General features: G+C 41.7%; 1 protein-coding gene across 2 annotated transcripts in view; it reads right to left on the bottom strand.

The window, feature by feature from the left end:
- SRPK1 (SRSF protein kinase 1) overlaps nucleotides 1-19,293 on the bottom strand; it is a 72,133-nt gene that overhangs the window by 30,519 nt on the left and 22,321 nt on the right. For both annotated transcript variants that reach the window (XM_089334020.1, XM_089334019.1), the window contains exons 3-6: nucleotides 5,538-5,656; nucleotides 5,006-5,114; nucleotides 2,607-2,694; nucleotides 1,986-2,073 (exon numbers count right to left, since the gene is read on the bottom strand). In XM_089334020.1, the coding sequence (XP_089190146.1) occupies nucleotides 1,986-2,073; nucleotides 2,607-2,675 (157 nt within the window). In that variant the 5' untranslated portion in view covers nucleotides 2,676-2,694; nucleotides 5,006-5,114; nucleotides 5,538-5,656. The remainder of the gene's footprint in view (nucleotides 1-1,985; nucleotides 2,074-2,606; nucleotides 2,695-5,005; nucleotides 5,115-5,537; nucleotides 5,657-19,293) is intronic.

The following is a 19,293-nucleotide window of genomic DNA, read 5'->3' as shown; positions in this document are numbered from 1 at the left end:
TTGGACTGGCAATTTTAAATTTTTCAATCTGAGAAAAATAATACTTCACCTTTTTTTTTTTTTTTTAATTTTTTTTTTTTTTTGACAGGCAGAGTGGACAGTGAGAGAGAGAGACAGAGAGAAAGGTCTTCCTTTGCCGTTGGTTCACCCTCCAATGGCCGCCGCGGCCGGCGCGCTGCGGCCGGCACACCGCGCTGATCCGATGGCAGGAGCCAGGAGCCAGGTGCTTTTCCTGGTCTCCCATACGGGTGCAGGGCCCAAGCACCTGGGCCATCCTCCACTGCACTCCCTGGCCACAGCAGAGGGCTGGCCTGGAAGAGGGGCAACCGGGACAGAATCCGGCGCCCCGACCGGGACTAGAACCCGGTGTGCCGGCGCCGCTAGGCGGAGGATTAGCCTAGTGAGCCGCGGCGCCGGCCAATACTTCACCTTTTATTCTGACAAATCTAGACATTTATAAACATAGCTGTTGCAACCTTTCAATGAGCTTACTGAAGATCACTTCGATTGTAACTTGTAAAGAAAATCAGCCAAGGTTTCTTTCAACTCTAAAATTCTAAAAATATAAATAAAAACATAAACAAGTCAGTTTTGGAGGCCTGTACTGTGGCCCAGTGGGTTAGATGCTGCCTGTAATGCTGGCTACCACAGCACTGGTTTTGTCCCTAACACTCTGCTTTGGATCCAGCTCACTCCTGATGTGCCTGGGAAAGCAGTGGAAGATGGTTCCTGGCTTCAGCCTGACCCAGCCCTGGCCATTGTAGCCATTTGGGGAGTGAATCAGTGAATAGAAGATCTCTTTTTCTCTCTCTCTGCCTTTCAAATAAATAAATATTTTTTTAAAATAGTCTTTTCATGATAGATTGTTAACAATCATAGTTGTTTAATTATAAACACAACCTACATATAGTCTCTTAAACAGTGAGCCCTGGGGGCTGGCCCTGTGGCATAGTGGGTAGGGCTGCTGCCTACAGTGCTGGCATCCCATGTGGGCACCGGTTTGAGTTTGGCTGTTCCACTTCCACCCGGCTCTCTGCTGTGGCCTGGGAGAGCAGTGGAGGATGGCCCAGGTTCTAGAGCCCCTAGACCCATGGGGGAGACCTGGAAGAGGCTCCTGACTCCTGTCTTCAGATTGGCCCAGCTCTGTCCGCTGTGGCTGGAGTTGGGGAGTGAATTGGCAGATAAAAGACTTCTCTCTCTTTCTCTCCTCTCTCTGTGTAACTCTTTCAAATAAATAAATAAATCTTTAAAAAAAATAGTAAGGCCTGGTGGGTAATAAATAAATCTACCTTAAATTCTTATTTACTCATTATTTTTCCTAGAAAATCACTTCCTTTAAAATGCCTGTCCCAGCGGCCAGCACCGTGGTGCAGTGGGTTAAAGCCCCAGCCTGCAGTACCAGCCTCTCATATGGATGGCAGTTTGAGTTCTGGCTGCTCCACTTCTGATCCAGCTCCCTGCAAATGTGCCCGGAAAAGCAGAGGAAGATGGCCCAGCTCCTTGGGCCCCTGCACCCATGTAGGAGACCCGGAAGGAGCTTCTGGCTCCTGGCTCCTGGCTTTAGATCAGCTCAGCTCTAGCCACTGTGGCCATTTAGGGAGTAAACCAGCAGATGGAAGACCCTCCTCTCTCTGTAACTCTTTCAAATAAATAAAATAAATCTGTTTACAAAAAAAATCTGTGCCAACTTGATAAAGCTTACAGAACCTTTATTTAGTAATACAAGGCTATTCACTTAAAATATTTCTTTCATGCTAGTTTACTTTGCTTGAAACGGGGGGAAAACCTGAAGCAATATCCTGAAAAGATGATACCTCAAAAAAACAGACACAGTTCAGATGCGTGTTCCTAAGTATACAGTGAAAGGTAGCTTTACTGCAGTTTGCCTTGAGAAAAGATATCTTTGCTACTTACACAAATCTGGTTCCTTTCTTAGGGACAGTTATTTCACAATTTATTAAGAATAGGTTCTTAAAAAAGGATACGAGTTCCATTAACTCCTGATATTTTAAAGTCATCTAGTAGCTGAACAACCATTTCTCTGTTGGGATCATTAGGGTCTGAATTGCGAACCTGTAGTGGGGAAGAGGCAGCATTTAGTCAAAAGGAGAGTAAAGAAATAAACCAAGAGTTTGAGCAGCAACACCTGCAACAAATCAACTCCAGACTAATTCAACCATTTTGTTGCTCAAAATGTGGCCTCCAAACTGACTATGGGTTTCCAGGTTATTAGGAATCAAGGGATCAACTATTGATCTAATCACACTGTAAAAGATATGTTTACTCAAACATTGTTCCTTTTATCACAGTAAGAGAGAAAAACATTTATTACAGTGCTACCTGGTACATAAAAACATATTCAATGAATATTTTTATTTCAAAGTATTTTTTCATACGTGTGTGTTTAGGAGGAATTCTAATCAAACCAAATACCACCACTTCCCCTCCACATGCACAGAAAAGTGTAAATATCAATCTTCCTCCATCTCTTTAAGGATGTAGTAATTTTATAGTAAAATTAGGCATGCTAAAGAGTCTACCACTTGGTGTCTTAATTCAATAAGACTTTTATGCTTTGCACTTCACATATATGATCTAATACTCACTGATTTCAGCAACCGGATTTCATCTAGTGCCGTTTCAGTATAATGTTCAGCACTTTTAACAACTTTCATTGCCACAAACTTCTTCCCCCTAAGAAAAAAAACAGAGGCAATTAAGATGAAATATCCCACTCTTTTTTTTTTTTTTTTAAAGCTTTTCAAAGATTTATTTACAAAACAAAGGGGGAGAGACAGAAAGGCAAAAGAGATAGAGAATCCAATCTACTGGTTGACTCCCTAAATGCCTACAACAGCTGGAGCTGGAGCAGGATAAACCTGAGAGCCAGGAACTTAATCCAGGTCTCCCATGTGGTGATAGGGACCCAATTACTTGAGCCCTCACTGCTGTCACCCTCCTAACCTCCATGGTCTACATCAGCAGGCAGCTGGAACTGAGAGCAGAGCGGACTCTAACCCAGGCCCTGGTAAGGCACATGGGCATCCCAAGTGGTTGTTAACCACTGCACGAAATGTCTGCCCCAGGAAGCTAACACTTAACCATAACCGTGAGGAGACAGAGAGTACAAATACTGATGTGATGTTTGCCTAGAGTCAAACACAAGGTGTGTCTATCGATCTGTTGTATCTTTTTATTTTTATTTCTTATTTTTTGACAGGCAGAGTGGACAGTGAGAGAGAGAGACAGAGAGAAAGGTCTTCCTTTGCCGTTGGTCCACCCTCCAATGGCCGCCGCGGCCGGCGCGCTGTGGCTGGCGCACCGCGCTGATCCGAAGCCAGGAGCCAGGTGCTTCTCCTGGTCTCCCATGGGGTGCAGGGCCCAAGCACTTGGGCCATCCTCCACTGCATTCCCTGGCCACAGCAGAGAGCTGGCCTGGAAGAGGGGCAACTGGGACAGAATCCGGCACCCCGACTGGGACTAGAACCCGGTGTGCCGGCGCCGCAAGGCGGAGGATTAGCCTAGTGAGCCGCAGCGCCGGCCTCGATCTGTTGTATCTTTTAGTGGCACTAATTGGCCAGACCTCACTTAGAGTCAGAAAATCTATTTTCAGATAATCTCAGTCATTGAACATTTCCTGTAAGTTAAAAATCCAACTTCTGAACATCTACCTGAAACAAGTAAAACCAAGAAATGGGGATAAGTTAAGAGGGGAAATCCCACCAGATCAGAAGCATTCTCTGTATCTGTTAGGCAAAGTTAAAAAAGTAAATACTTTGCTATAAGAAGACAGAAGTATCTGCATGAAAAAAAAAATGAGAAAAATCATAAAAATTCAAATAACAAAAAAGTACATAAATAGCAATCACTGTCTCATCAAAGACAATACAGTTTTTTTTTTTTTTAAAGATTTATTTATTTATTTGAAAGGCAGAGCTACAGAGAAGCAGAGACAGAGAGAGAGGTCTTTCATCCGCTGGTTCACTCCCCAAATGGCTGCAATGGCCAGAGCTGTGCCGATCCAAAGCCAGGAGCTATGAGCTTCTTCCAGGTCTCCCACATGGGTACAGGGACCCAAGTGCTTGGGTCATCTTCTACTGCTTTCCCAGGCCACAGTAGAGAGCTGGATCGGAAGAGGGGCAGCCGGGACTAGAACTGGCGCCCATCTGAGATGCCGACGCCACAGCAGAGGATTAACCTGCTATACCACAGAACTGGCCCTGCCAATACACTTTTAAATATTCAAAATTCAATAAATCTGTAACAGGGGGCCAGTATTGTGACGTAGTGGGTAAGGCTGCCGCCTCCAACGCCAGCATCCAATATGGGCACTGGTTTGAGACCCGGCTGTTCTACTTCCAATTCATCTCCCTGATAATGTGCCTGGGAAAGTAGTGAAGGATGGCCCAAGTGCTTGGGCCCCTGCACCCATGTGGGAGATCCAGAAGAAGATCCTGACTCCTGGCTTTGGCCTGGCTTAGCCTCAGCCATTGTAGCCATTTGGGGAGTAAATCATCAGATAGAAGATCTTTCTCTGTCTCTTCCTCTCTCTGTGTAACTGACTTTCAAATAAAAAAATAAAATTTGTAGTTGGCTAACTTTTAAGTTGATAATCTTGTATGGCTGCTAATGATGTAATAAATATCCAAATGGTCCTTGGCAGAAAAAAGGTTCCCCACCCCTTGACCATTATCTAAAAATTTAACTCTGCTCCAGTGAGAAGACACTTACTTATAATATTTCCAACACTTTGAATTTGAGATCTACAACTGCTTTACTGACACTAATCAACCTTTTGTCTCTAAGGCAGAGAGGCAGAGATATAGTACTGATTCTTCATGAGTGGAAAGTGATTTGTCCAAAATCATAAAGATGATATTATCAACAACAAAATGCCAGGAAATCTGCCTAGAGATGAGACTGAAGCCTGAATCATCCTTGGAAAAATCAGATGAAAACATACACGTCATCTCACTGATTCTTTTACAGGACCACTGAAACTTACTGAATATCCCATGATAACCACACTGTAGAAAAGTGACCCCAGCCCAGCTTTCGAATCACATGGTATCTCCCATTGAATAGATCGCCAATTTTCACAAGATGATAACCTCCTGGAAGAAACAACAGAGGATATAATCAAAAAAACCAAGATGAGAAACAATTACAAATAGTAAGAAGAAGTATCTCACAGCCAATTTTCAGCATCTATACAACTTTTATCAAATAAAGTTTCTGTACAATTTAACAGAACAAAATGTTAACACTCAAATCAGCCACTCAGTATTACTAAGCTCCTGTTACAAAACAAATTCCAGTGAATAAGAATAATGATTTAAACATGTGATACCCTGTAGAACAATCTCATCCTCAAATAAAAACAAATTTATGTGTCACAATATTCTTGTTCCTCTATAAACTAAACATATAATTATAGTTGCAGCCTCAGGTTGTTTTCTAGCTTATGCTCGACAGACCAAATATCCAAATGAGGAAGCACAAACAGATGACGCCGTAGTACCTCCTTATGGAATTACCTTTACAGTAATCATTGGGATCTTCCTGCTCGTCATCATCGGATCCCAGAATCTCCTCTTCCTGCTCTGGTAGGTCACTCTCAGAGTGGGGAGCAGAACCTCGGTGCTGAGTTTCAGATCTAAGAAATGATACAAACATGTTCATTCCATATGAACAGAAGAAAATAGTTTTTAGAAAATGACATCAAACTTTTCCCTCACTAAACTTTCAGCCATGTAAGTAGAGGATTACCAAGTGGCAGCCTAGGAAAATATTAGTTATAGCCTAATCTCATGTAGGAAGACACTAGTTGGCCGGCACCGCAGCTCACTAGGCTAATCCTCCGCCTGTCTCTCACTGTCTAACTCTGCCTGCCAAAAAAAAAAAAAAGACACTAGTTTTAAAAAAGTCACTGAGAAAGCTACTGGAATTTCTTCTACTATTTTGTTGTATCCTCATGAAAATATTTCTGTAATCACAGAATGTTTAAAAAAAATTGTGTTTCCTATTTTTCCAGTTACACTGTTTCTATGCAATCTCTTGAATCTCAATGTTTCCCTTAGAATTATCACAACTTTGGCACATTCTCTCAGCTGGACATGTAACACAGAGATTTCACCACTAAAATAAAGCTGTCAAGTATTTTTAGTAATATTTATTCTGAATTTAGAATTACTCCCCGCCGGCCGCGGTGGCCATTGGAGGGTGAACCAACGGCAAAGGAAGACCTTTCTCTGTCTCTCTCTCTCACTGTCCACTCTGCCTGTCAAAATAAATAAATAAATAAATAAATAAAATAGAATTACTCCCCGAAAGTTAACTACTAGATACAGAGACATTCCCCCATCTATAAAAATGCTAATTGTAGAAAACTTAGAAAACATTCATTTTCAGACACCTCAATCTGGAGAACTATTAATATTTTGGACTATTTCCTTCCAAACCCGTGGTCAGGAATGCTTTTAAGGACTGTCATGTAGTATGATAGTTTTCCAAAAGGATTGCAGTAAGCTCCATCCCCATCAGCCCTGGCGTAGAAAGCTTGGTTATCTGACAGGTAAAAACACTATCTCCACGAGCCATGCAACATTGCAAGAGCATAATGACTCGTTATATCTGGGGCTCTTCAGCTCTCAACTGAACTGCTCTTTTAAAAACAAGATACCGCCGGCGCCGCGGCTCACTAAGCTAATCCTCCGCCTTGCGGCGCCGGCACACCGGGTTCTAGTCCCGGTCGGGGCGCCGGATTCTGTCCCGGTTGCCCCTCTTCCAGGCCAGCTCTCTGTTGTGGCCCGGGAAGGCAGTGGAGGATGGCCCAAGTGCTTGGGCCCTGCACCCCATGGGAGACCAGGAGAAGTACCTGGCTCCTGCCATCGGATCAGCGCAGTGTGCCGGTCGCAGCGCGCCGGCCACGGCGGCCATTGGAGGGTGAACCAATGGCAAAAAGGAAGACCTTTCTCTCTGTCTCTCTCTCTCACTGTCCACTGGGCCTGTCAAAAAAAAAAAAGTACCTTTAAGTTAAAAAAAAAAAACCCACCTTATAAAAAATGAACACATCATCACAAGTTTTCTACACTGGTAAGTTTAGGAGGCAGAAAAACAGATTTGCATTTAGGTTCTGACACTGATCAGCTGCCTGCTTTACGGAGTTTTAAGGAAAAAAAATTAATAAAAATAAAGCAGGATTACACAATATACTTTTCAGTAGTTAAAGGTAAAGGAATTTTAATTTCCAGTTTTCAATATCTATCTTTTTATAAGACTGTTTGACCAGATTGTTTTTTCAAAAAATTAAATTTTACAAAAGAATTTTAATAGCAAAACCAGTTATAGGGTATTACTGAGCTACTAAGACCTAACAATACCTTGGTGAGTATGACTAATGATTTAGATTTAGATTGTTGGTGGCCACTCCAACTTTCTCAATTTGTAGTAATTTTTTTGTCCCCAGAGTACACAAAAGTAGCCATAAATCAGCATGATTCAATGTTCATTTTTAGTGAAGACATATCTTTGGGAAACCTTAGTAGTGAATTGGCTTCAAGTTCCTAAGTGGAAATAACAAGTATTCTGAAATGTGAGATTAAGATGGAAAAGCAAACAGATCTTTGATTTAAATTTAATGAAGGTAAATGTTACCTTTTACAATTTTCATAGTAGACACAATTGTAACTGAAAGTGATGAAAATCAGATTTTACAATACTGAAGTACCCAAATTCTTCAAGTATCATGGGAATTTTAAAAAAATCACTGTTTAAAGATTCAAACCATTTCTGGAAGCAAGTATTTCTGTTGAGTTGTTTTTCCACTCTAGAAGGTTATTTCTTTCAGGACCTTCCTTCCTACCTTTTTTTTTTTTTTTTTTTTTTTTTTTGACAGGCAGAGTTAGACAGTGAGAGAGAGAGAGAGAGAGAGACAGAGAGAAAGGTCTTCCTTCTGTTGGTTCACCCCCCAGATGGCTGCTTACAGCCAGCACGCTGCACCAATCCGAAGCCAGGAGCCAGGTGCTTCCTCCTGCAGGGTGCAGGGCCAAAGCACTTGGGCCATCCTCCACTGCCTTCCTGGGCCACAGCAGAGAGCTGGACTGGAAGAGGAGCAACTGGGACAGAATTCGGCGCCCCAACCAGGACTAGAACCCAGAGTGCCAGCGCCGCAGGCAGAGGATTAGCCTAGTGAGCCACAGATCTTCCTTTCTATCCCCATGTTCTGAAATTTCCTGAATGGGTTTTTAGAAGTCTATATTTCGGGGCTGGCGCTGTGGTGTAGCAGGTAAAGTTGCTGCCTGCAGTTGGGGACATCCCATATGGGCACTGATTTGAGCCTTAGCTGCTGCAATTCTGAATCCAGATCTGCTATGGCCTGGGAAGGCAGTAGAAGATGGCCCAAGTCCTTGGCCCCTGCACCCATGTGGGAGACCTGGAAGAAGCTCCTGGCTCCTGGGTTCAGATCAGCTCAGCTCTGGCCGTTGCAGCCATTTGGGGAGCGAACCAGCAGATGGAAGACCTCTCTCTCTCTGCCTCTCTATAGCTCTGCCTTTCAAATAAATAAATAAATAAATAAATCTTAAAAAAAAAAGTCTATCCTGCTATGTACTTTGTCCTGGCAAATTAGAGACTCAGTCAGCTCAAAAAATTCCCTGCTGAATGTAATCTCCACTTTCTGGAACTACCAATTCAGATACTGGGGCCTCTGTACACTCCATTTATTTTATTCTATCTTGTCTCATTTTCCATCTCATGTAGTGTTTTCTTTCTTTTTATAGCTGAATAATATTCCATTATGTGGATATGCCAGATTTACCCACATATCAATTTACGGGCTTTTGATTATCATGAATCATGCTTCTGTGAACATCCTAGAAGCAGCATGCGTGATCATGTTTACAGCAGCACTGTAATAGTCAAAAGCTGGAATCAACTACATGTCTAACAACAGAAGACTAGGTAAGTATGTTATGATACAATGAAATATTCTCAACAGTGAGACAGAATGCATCTGAATGAATAACTTCCACAAACATGAGATGGAGTAAAATATAGCAAACTGCAATGTTTAGAAACATACAAATCTGTTGCTTGGGAATGGGCAACATATTTAAAATATAAAGAAATTAAAAAAAAAAGGACTTACTAATCTACAGGGGAATTGTAATATAAGGAGAGGTACACATGGGCATTAGATATAAGGCAATTTATTTTTTAAGGTGGGTAGGACCTACTTAAGTGCTTATAATATTATCCTTTTTCTTTTTGGATATCTGAAATTTCTTATTTTAAAAGTATTTGCTACGATAGTTTTCAGGTTCAAGTAGAATCTAGCACATGCCTGGCTTAAGGTTTCACACTTGGGTATCTTAGGGATCATACCCCTCAAGTTATCACAAGAAGTGACTTTGTACTCTGTAAGGTTAATTATGCAATTATTATAAAATAAAAATGGGAGAATGCAACTGCATATTTTAGCTTATGAACAAATTTGTACACATGAAAAAACATTCTCATTACTTCTTTATTTTATGGAGAATTAACAGTTCAATAAATGAAAAATATAAATAGATAATTTGAATAGCAAACAAGCTTGATCTAAATTGATGTATTTCACATAACATCAAAGTTTCTAGATATTTTAGTTGAGCAGGAAATGAGGAGGAAAAAGGTCATCACTTTATTGTTAGTGTGAAACAAATGAATTTAATTTGTAATAAACAGAAGCAGTTAAGTTCGGCATGTCTTCAAGGAAAGCTCCTTAACAGGGGCCAACATCGTGGGACGGCGGGTAAAGTGCTGCCCAGGATGCCAGCATCTCTTATGGGTGCTGTTCATGCCCTGGCAGCTCCGCTTCTGATCCAGCTCCCTGCTAATAGCCTGGGGAAAGCAGTGGAAGAAGGCCTAAGTGCTTGGGCCCCTGCCACCCATGTGGGAAACCCAAATGAAGCTCCTGGCTTCATCCTGGCCTAGCACTAGCCACTGTAGCCATATGGGAAATGAACAAGCAGATGCAAGACCGAGCCTCCTCCCACCCCGTAACTCTTTGAAATACATAAATCTTTAAGAAAAAAATAGACAAGATAAATCTTAAAAAAAAAAAAAAAAAAGAAAGAAAGAAAGCACTACAATATACATCATTAAAATGAAAAAGACGGGTGTTTAGCTTACTGGTTAAGAGATGACTGTGCTCCATACTGGAGTGCTTGGATCCAATACCTGGCTCTGGCTCCTGACTCCAGAGAGTCAGACCTTGGGAGGCAGTGGTGATGGCTCAAGTCACTGGGTCCCTGCAACCCATGTGGAAGACCCAGACTAACTTCCCAGCTCCAAGCTTCAGGTCAACTCAATCCTGACCATTGTGGGCATTTGGAGAGTGAACCCATGGATGAAAGCTTTCTCTGTTTCTCTCTCAATGATTTTTTTTAAGTAAAAAAGAAAAATGGTTGAATAATATAGTATGATTCACTTATCATATTTTTCTTAAAAATAAAGTATGTCTGTGCATATATTCATATATAAACACAATGGAAGATTTTAAGGACACAAACAACTGTTAACAGGGGTCCCTTTTAGGAAAAAGTAAAGCATAAGAATGTGGGAGAATACAAAGCAAGTATCCTATTTATCCTTTTAAATACAATTCTGCAATTTTTCTCATAAGAACTACTTCTCACCCAGCGCCGCGGCTCAATAGGCTAATCCTCTGCCTGCGGTGCCGGCACACCGGGTTCTAGTCCCTGTCGCTCCTCTTCCTGTCCAGCTCTCTGCTGTGGAGGATGGCCCAAGTCTTTGGGCCCTGCAGCCACATGGGAGACCAGGAAAAGCACCTGTCTCCTGGCTTCGGATCAGCGCGGTGCGCCAGCCGCAGCGGCCATTGTGGGGTGAACCAACAGAAAAGAAGACTTTTCTCTCTGTCTCTCTCACTGTCCACGCTGCCTGTCAAAAAAAAAAAAAAAAAAAAAAAAAAAAAAAAAAAAAAAAAAGAAAAGAAAAGAAAAGAAAGAAAGAAAGAAGAACTACTTCTCATTCAAAAAATAAACATTTTTAAAAATTACAACTCGTTGGATTGGAAAGATTTCAGAGACTAGATTGCTACTCTCAGAGCTTTATCTTCTGCTTGGTGTCATTTCCTTCAGGAACTGCCTCTCTACATCCTGGCAAAGCGGCCAACCACATGGCCCCACTCAACTCATGCCCCACAGGAATGGACAAATGATCCAACAAGATCAGGTAGAACCTCTCTAGGGGCAGAAGACAAATGCTGAGAGAAGCTCTTTTTCTGAAAGTGTAAGCAATAGGGACCAAGAGTTGGTAGATGAGATAACTGCTGCCAAGCAGGAGGAGAAAATGTCCTAAAATGAAGTTAAAATACAAGAAAATAGAACTAAGATTTTTTTTAAGCTAGAAGTGGAGAATAACAGGCAAATCTTAAATGATGCTCTTTTCCAAAAAGAGTAAGGTGCTCTGAAAGAAGAGCAATTGGGGAAGGTGTTTGGTATAGAAGTTGGGTCTCTGCCACCCATGTGGGAGACCAGACTGAGTCCCAAGCTCCTGGATTCAGGCTGACCCAGCCCTGGTGTTGTAGGCGTATGTGGAAGGAAGACCTTTCTCTCTCTCTCTGTCACTGTGTAACTGTCAAATATAAATACATACATACAACATACATACATCTAACTAAAGCACAGAGATAGCTGAGATGCAAAGTTGATTTTTTTTCCCCCCATTTTTATTTGAGAGGCAGAAAGCAAAAAAGGAACACAGGTGGAGGCTTTCCATTTCATGGTTCACTCTCCAGATGTCTGTAAGAGACCAGGTTAGGTCAGGCTGAAGCCAGGAGCCAGGAACTCAATTTGTATCTCCTGTGAAGTGGGCAGGGAACCAAGTACTTGAGCCATCAACTGCTGCCTCCTAGAGTGTATATACAGCATCAGTTGGGTAGGCAGCAGAGCAGCCAGGACCTGAACCAGGCACTCCAATACAGGATATGGGCATCGCAAGCAGTGAAGGAACTGCCACACTACACGCCCACCACTTCGGCATTTACGCTGGCAGTCCTTCAACTTCTGACTGCTGGCTGTCTAGAGCCAGCATGGGGAGAGGGAAAATTGAATGCAAACGGATACACACACCAAAGTTTCTGGAATGATGAAAAAGTTCAGGGCCAGCATTGTGGTATAGCGGGTAAAGCCGCTGCCTGCAGTGCCAGCATCCCACATGGACGCCGGTTTGAGACTCAGCTGCTCCACTTCTGATCCAGCTCTCTGCTATGGCCTGGGAAAGCAGTAGAGGATAGCCCAAGTCCTTGGGCCCCTGCACCCGCATGGGAGACATGGAAGAGGCTCCTGGATCCTGGCTTCGGATCAGATCAGCTCAGCTCTGGCCGTTGTGGTCATTTAGGAAGTGAACCAGTGGATGGAAGACCTCTCTCTCTGCCTCTCCTCTCTCTGTGTGTAACTCTGACATTCAAATAAATAAATAAATCTTTTTAAAAAGAGTTCTAGCTTTGACTAGGGTGCTGGTTACATGGATGAATATATTTGTCAAAATACAAATGAACTGCACTCTTAAAGTAACTTCATTTTATTGTTCATAAATTTTGCCTCAACAGAAGTAATTTTAAATACACACATTATTTCCCTACCTATTCCCCAAGTAGAAATTAAAAGCTTTTGGTTTTATCCAAAGCCAAAGAATTAAAGTATTCTCCTCTCTTACTGAGTATTCTTGCCATCAGGCCAATAATGGCAAACCAATAACAGCTCTTCATAAGGAAAGGTCCTGGAATAGAGCCAAGGACAGTAAGAAAGGCAATAACTGCAGCAATAATGGGGACAAGCACTTAATTTGCAAGGAACTCCTGGGAGAGTACAAACAATGGAATTCTGTAAGACCAGTGAGAGCAAAAATAGCAGTCTGCTTTAAGACCTGCAAAATGCACACCTTCAGGAGGATCCATCACAGAACAAGTTTTCATAATCTTATTAGAAAAATTCATGTTGGAAACTGAGTTTGTATTCCTTTTAATAAAATCTATTTGAAAAACTTCCTACACCTAATAATTAAAAACAAAAAATCTAAAATCTAATTTAGTGTCTTTTGGTCACTTGGAATCCCCTTGTTCTCAGATGAATTCAAGTAGCCACAATTCAAAAAGTGATACAGGGGCCGGAGCTGTGGTGTAGTGGGTAAAGCCGCTGCCTGCAGGGCTGGCATTCCATATGGGTGCCGGTTCAATTCCTGGCTGCTCCACTTCCAATCCAGCTCTCTGCTAATGGCCTGGGAAAGCAGTGGAAGACGGCCCAAGTCCTTGGGCCCCTGCATCCATGAAGGAGACCCTAAAGAAACTCCTGGCTTTGGATTGGCAAAGCTCCAGCTGTTGCAGCCATCTGGGGAGTGAACCAGGGGATGGAAGACCTCTCTTATTCTCAGCCTCTCTGCCTTTCAAATAAATGAATCTTTAAAAAAAAAAAAAAAAAGCCTGATACACACATATGGACTTTAAAGGTAAACTAAGCTTTATTAGTTAACTAAAACGATTTTTTGTCATTTAGCTTAATCTTTAGATTGAATAAAAGAGGCTGAGATGATCAGCATTTAGATTGCTAATTACTTATTTTTGAATAGGAAATGCACATACAACAGAATCTTAAAAGCAGTACAGAAAGATTCTGTGGAAGAAACTGCTCCATGACTTTCCTTTCTCCCTTTCTGCCACACAGTGATGTCTTTAACTTGGGCACATGGAATACCAGTCCACAATTTCCAGGCTCTCTTGCAGGTATCCACAGCCATGTGATTAATAAGAGGGAAAGCTTCAAGAAAACAACTGACACTGGGCACCTTTTTCTTCTAACACTTAGTACACTGATACAACCTTATCTCTGAGGAAAAAAAGGGTCACAACCCAGGACACTAGAGAAGCTAAAAAGATCCTGGTTCTTGACATTTCAAGGGCCAGAGTCACTATACACAGTTCAGAACATCCCCAGAGTTTGACACTGAGAAGAAATAAACTTCTATCTCCTTTAAGCCACTATTACTTTGGTTTATTTGTTATATACTCTAAAAATTAAGCCTCTCATTCCAGTTTACCAATCTCTTATTTTCCTTTCCTCAAAGGGACTACAGCCAGTTTCTTCTATATCATCCCATAAAAGAATATAAACGGGTGTCTATATATATTGTTTAAGCAACAGCTAGCAACAAAAACAATGTTCAAATGCATTTCTTACATATTGATATCACAAACTGAATTCTTAATAGAGGTGAGGGAAGGCTGTATCTTAATTTTAGAAATAGCTTATTCTATGTGGATACTTCCTTCCAATGTTGTGACAAATAAGTATTATGAATGACCCTGTATTTGTATTTCTGAAACACATGTGCACGTATATCAGTGTAACAAATTCCTAGAAAAAAAATGCCAGAAAAAGCATATGTACAATTGACTTTCTGATACATATTGCTAAGCTGTCCTTCATAAAAGGTATGCCAATGTATCCTATTAGCAATGTGTGACCATTTCCTTCTCAACTTGACAGAAAAATACAGAATTTCAAAGTATGGTAAAAGCCCTATAATTCAAAGCGATCACACTGGTAGTTGTGTTAAGTGAAAATGCTGATTAAAGGAGGGGTAATAAAAATTATGCATGCTTTAACTATTTATTATAACCAAAACAAGATACACGAATGGGCCATTTCTTTCCATAAGCAATACGGATTCATGTTCCTAGTTTAACTTCCTTGCATCAATCACACCCTTGTTTAATGTATCAACTATAATTTCCAGTTGGGGTTTAAGTAGAGTAAGAACTTGAAAATACCCAGGAATCCATAAAGAAAGATTGAAAAAAATTCTAAGAATTCATATGACATGATTCCCAGGATACACTGTTTAGGGAGAAAAAATCACTGTGCAAAAGAATGTATACATAAGATGGAAAAATAATACACAATTATTATCAAAAAAGGACAAATCAGAAATAAACAAAATGGTGACCTTTAGGGAGTGAATAAGAAAAGGGTAAAGGGGATAAAGAAGACCTCTTAAACCATGTACATTAAAAATATTTATTTATTTATTTATTTAAGAGGCAGAGAGACAGACAGACAGAACATTCATATGCTGGTTCACTCCCCAAATACCCTCAACAGCCAGAGTGGGGTCAGGACAATGCTGGCAGCTGGGAGTCAGGAACTCAATCCAGTTTCCCACATGGGTGGCAGGGGGCCCCAGCTTCTTGAGAAATATTACCCGCTGCCTCCTACCAGGTACATTAGTAGGAAGCTGGAGTCGGGAGTGGAATTGTACTCAAACCTGTACATCCAATTGACAGGCTCATTGTCAAGCCAACCTCTTGCCCTTGTATACATTTTAATTAAATAAAAGAAATAATGAGAAAAGCAAATCCTAAAATCAAAAGGCAAAAAGACAAAAAAAAAAAAAAAAAAAAAAAAAAAAACCACCCTGAATGAATATCAAATAAGCACCAAAAATTAATTCTGGACACAGTTCTCTGACTGTGTACCCCCAAGTGGGATATATCCTGAGGACTTAAAGAACAACAAAGAAACCTTGAACTTATTAAACTTGCTGTTTATATTGCTATGTGATCTTGAAACTATTTTGTGGATACTACAGGAAAGGAAAAGGAATATAGAGATGTTATTGAGGACCAGGAAAAAAAATGGAATGGGGGAAGGTGAAGAAAACTTATGTTTTAAGTAGAAATAGTATGAACTACATATAGGTGAGGTGTGGGGAGAAGGAAATGGATTTATACTCTAGGCCTATTAAAAGGGCCCAGAGTATTGGGCCGTAGGGGGTAAAGCATTCCCTGTAGTGCCAGCATCCCATATGGGAGGGAGTCAGTTCAAGTCCGGGCTGCTCTCCGATCCAACTCTCTGCTATGGCCTGGAAAAGCAGTGGAAAACGGCCCAAGTCCTTGGGCCCCTGAACTCCCACATGGGAGACCTAGAAGAGGCTCCTGATCGGCTCAGCTCTACCCGTTGTGGCTATTTGGGGAGTGAACCAGCAGATGGAAGATCTCTCTCTCTCCCTCTCCCCCTCCCCCTCTCCCTGCCTCTGCCTCTCTGTAACACTGCCTTTCAAATAAATAAATAAATCTTTTTTTTTTTTTTGACAGGCAGAGTGGACAGTGAGAGAGAGAGAGAGAGAGAGAGAGAAAGGTCTTCCTTTTGCCGTTGGTTCACCCTACAATGGCCGCCGCAGCACTACGGCCAGCCCACCGCGCTGATCCGAAGGCAGAAGGCAGGTGCTTCTCCTGGTCTCCCATGGGGTGCAGGGCCCAAGCACTTGGGCCATCCTCCACTGCACTCCCAGGCCACAGCAGAGAGCTGGCCTGGAAGAGGGGCAACCAGGACAGAATCCGGTGCCCCAACCGGGACTAGAACCCGGTGTGCCGGCGCAACAAGGCGGAGGATTAGCCTAGTGAGCCGCGGTGCCAGCCCAATAAATAAATCTTTAAAAAAAAAAAAGGGGGTGGGGGTGGGGGGAGGGAACAGAAACAATGGAATCCTAGCAGCAATGAGCAGATCTAGCACCCAGACAGATGTTGGTTTACCAACACCTCCTAAAAAACAAGGGAGCTTGGAGCCAGCGCCATGGTGCAGGTTAATCCTCTTCCTGTGATGCCAGCATCCCACATGGTCACGGTTCTAGTCCCGGCTGCTCCTCTTCCAACCCAGCTCTCTGCTGTGGCCTGGGAAAGCAGTAGAACATGGCCCAAGCATGCACCCACATGGGAGACCAGGAAGAAGCACCTGGCTCCTAGCTTTGGATCAGCACAGCTCCAGCCATTGTGGCCATTTGAGGAGTGAACCAAAGGAAGGAAGAAATTTTCTCTGTCTCTCCCTCTCACTGTCTGTAACTCTAACTCTCAAATAAATAAATAAAATCTTAAAAACACACACACACACACACAAGGGAGCTCTTTGGAGAGATAGGTGGTTACAGTAGTTACAGTTTGCAACAGGGAAAACATGGAGATCCTGCAATAACTCCTTGCACTAAAAAGAGTTCAAAGGCAAAGAAAACAGAATCAAATTTAATGCTTGAATTCTACTAAATACTGGATCCAATAAAAAGGAAATTATAAAAGACAATTCAGACAATAGGACAAATCAAACTATGCTCTTAATACTAGATATTGAAAAATGATCATTTTCTTAGTTATGATAGTGGTACTGTGGCTGAAGTATTTAGGATGATATGTCATGGTCTCTGCAACTCTCAAATGGTTCTGCAACAAAATAACTATGTAGACAGTTTGGAAGCAACCCAATGATCACCAACAGGTAAAGAGATAAATTATGATATATCCTCACACTAAAACACAGTAATCCTCCCTTATCCATGGTTTTAGTTTCCCAGAGTCAACCAAAGACAACATTAAGGGGAAAATTCCAGAATAAGCCATTCATAAGTTTTAAATGGTATGCCATTCTGAGTAGTTATGATACAAATGCCTAAATCATTCATCTTTTTTTTTTATTTGACAGGTAGATTTATAGACAGAGAGAGAGACAGAGAGAAAAGTCTTCCTTCCATTGGTTCACCCCCCAAATGGCCGCTACGGACGGCACTGCGCCGATCTGAAGCCAGGAGCCAGGTGCTTCCTCCTGTTCTCCCATGCGGGTGCAGGGCCCAAGCACCTGGGCCATCTCCACTGCATTTCCGGGCCACAGCAGAGAGCTGGACTGGGAGAGGAGCAACCAGGACTAGAACCCGGCGCCCATATGGGATGCCAGCGCCGCAGGCACAGGATTAACCAAGTGAGCCACAGCGCCGGCCCCTAAATCATTCATCTTGATTCTCTTCATCATGTAAGCATTGCATTGTCTGTCATCACCAAAAAAAGGGTGGTAGGTACAGTATAAGATATTTGAGAAAGCAACAAGATAACATTCATTTAATTTTTATTACAGTATAATTTTTCTATTTTATCATTTGCTATTGTTTTTATCGGTTTCTATTGTTAATCTGGTACTGTGCCTAATTTATAAATTGAACTTTGGGGGCCGACACTGTGGCATAGTGGGTAAAGCCACCGCCTGCAGTGCCAGCATCCCATATGGGCACCGGTTCAGACCCCTCTGCTCCACTTCCAATCCAGCTCTCTGCGATGGCCTGGGAAAGCAGTAGAAGATGGTCCAAGTCCTTGGGCACCTGCACCTATGTGGGGAGACCTAGAAGAAGCTCCTGGCTTCAGAGAGGCGCAGCTCTGACTGTTGCGGCCAAGTGGGGAGTGAACCAGCAGATGGAAGACCTCTCTCTCTGTCTACTTCTCCTTCTCTATGTAACTCTGACTTTCAAATAAATAAATAAATCTTTAAAAAAATATTAAACTTTGTTGTAAGCATGCAGATATAGGAAAAAATATGTTTGCTACTATCTGTAGATTCAGGCATCCACTGTGGATATCCTGGGACACATCACCCATAGATAAGAAGCTACTACTGTACTACGCAGCAATAAAAAGAAATAAGCTATTGGTACACACAAAACACATTAGCATCTCAAAATCAGTATGTTGAGTGAAATACGTCACACAGGAAAGAAATCCTGGAAGTTAAATTTATATAAAATTCTATAAAACACAAACCAATCAGTACTGTCACAAAGCAGATAAGTCATTGTGTGAGGCCAGAGGTGTGGGAAGAGATGGATTGCCAAGAGCATGAGGACACCTTTGGGAACTTTCTGGACTTTGACTATGGCAGTTGTTTCATGGGTGCATCATCAAACTGTGCACATTAAACGTATACAGAGAGATGGAAGAAAATATGATAAAGCATTAGCAACTGTGAATAAAGGAAAAGAAAATTACAGTTACTATCCTTATACTTTTCAAACTTCTTGTACACTTTTTTCAAAATAAAAAAGCTGAGTGTGAGAAAAGACAATTACAAAGAGACAAAAATGATCCTCAAACATGAAAAAAAGTTCAAAGTCATTAAGCAGAGAAAGGTAAACTAAAATATTAAGAGTTTTTTTTAATTTTACTTATCAGAGTTCCAAAAATTATAAACATTCTACTGGTGAAGCTGCTGGAAATATAGACCCTGCTATGATGGCTCATGAGAATGCAAATAGCACAATCCCTCAAATAGTACAATCTCACTGGAAGAAAAACTGGCAATACTTAACATATAAATCTGCTTGCTTTTCAACTCAGTGGTCCCGCTTCTAGGAATCTACCCTAAATTAGATACACCTACAACAATTTGAAGATACATTTGCACAAGTCTGTTCACTGCAGCAGTT

The sequence above is a fragment of the Oryctolagus cuniculus genome, chromosome 5 (assembly GCF_051225735.1).
Source record: "Oryctolagus cuniculus isolate XC-2025 breed Fujian yellow rabbit chromosome 5, ASM5122573v1, whole genome shotgun sequence".
NCBI lineage: Eukaryota > Metazoa > Chordata > Mammalia > Lagomorpha > Leporidae > Oryctolagus > Oryctolagus cuniculus.
This window is presented reverse-complemented; position numbering and strand designations above follow the sequence as displayed.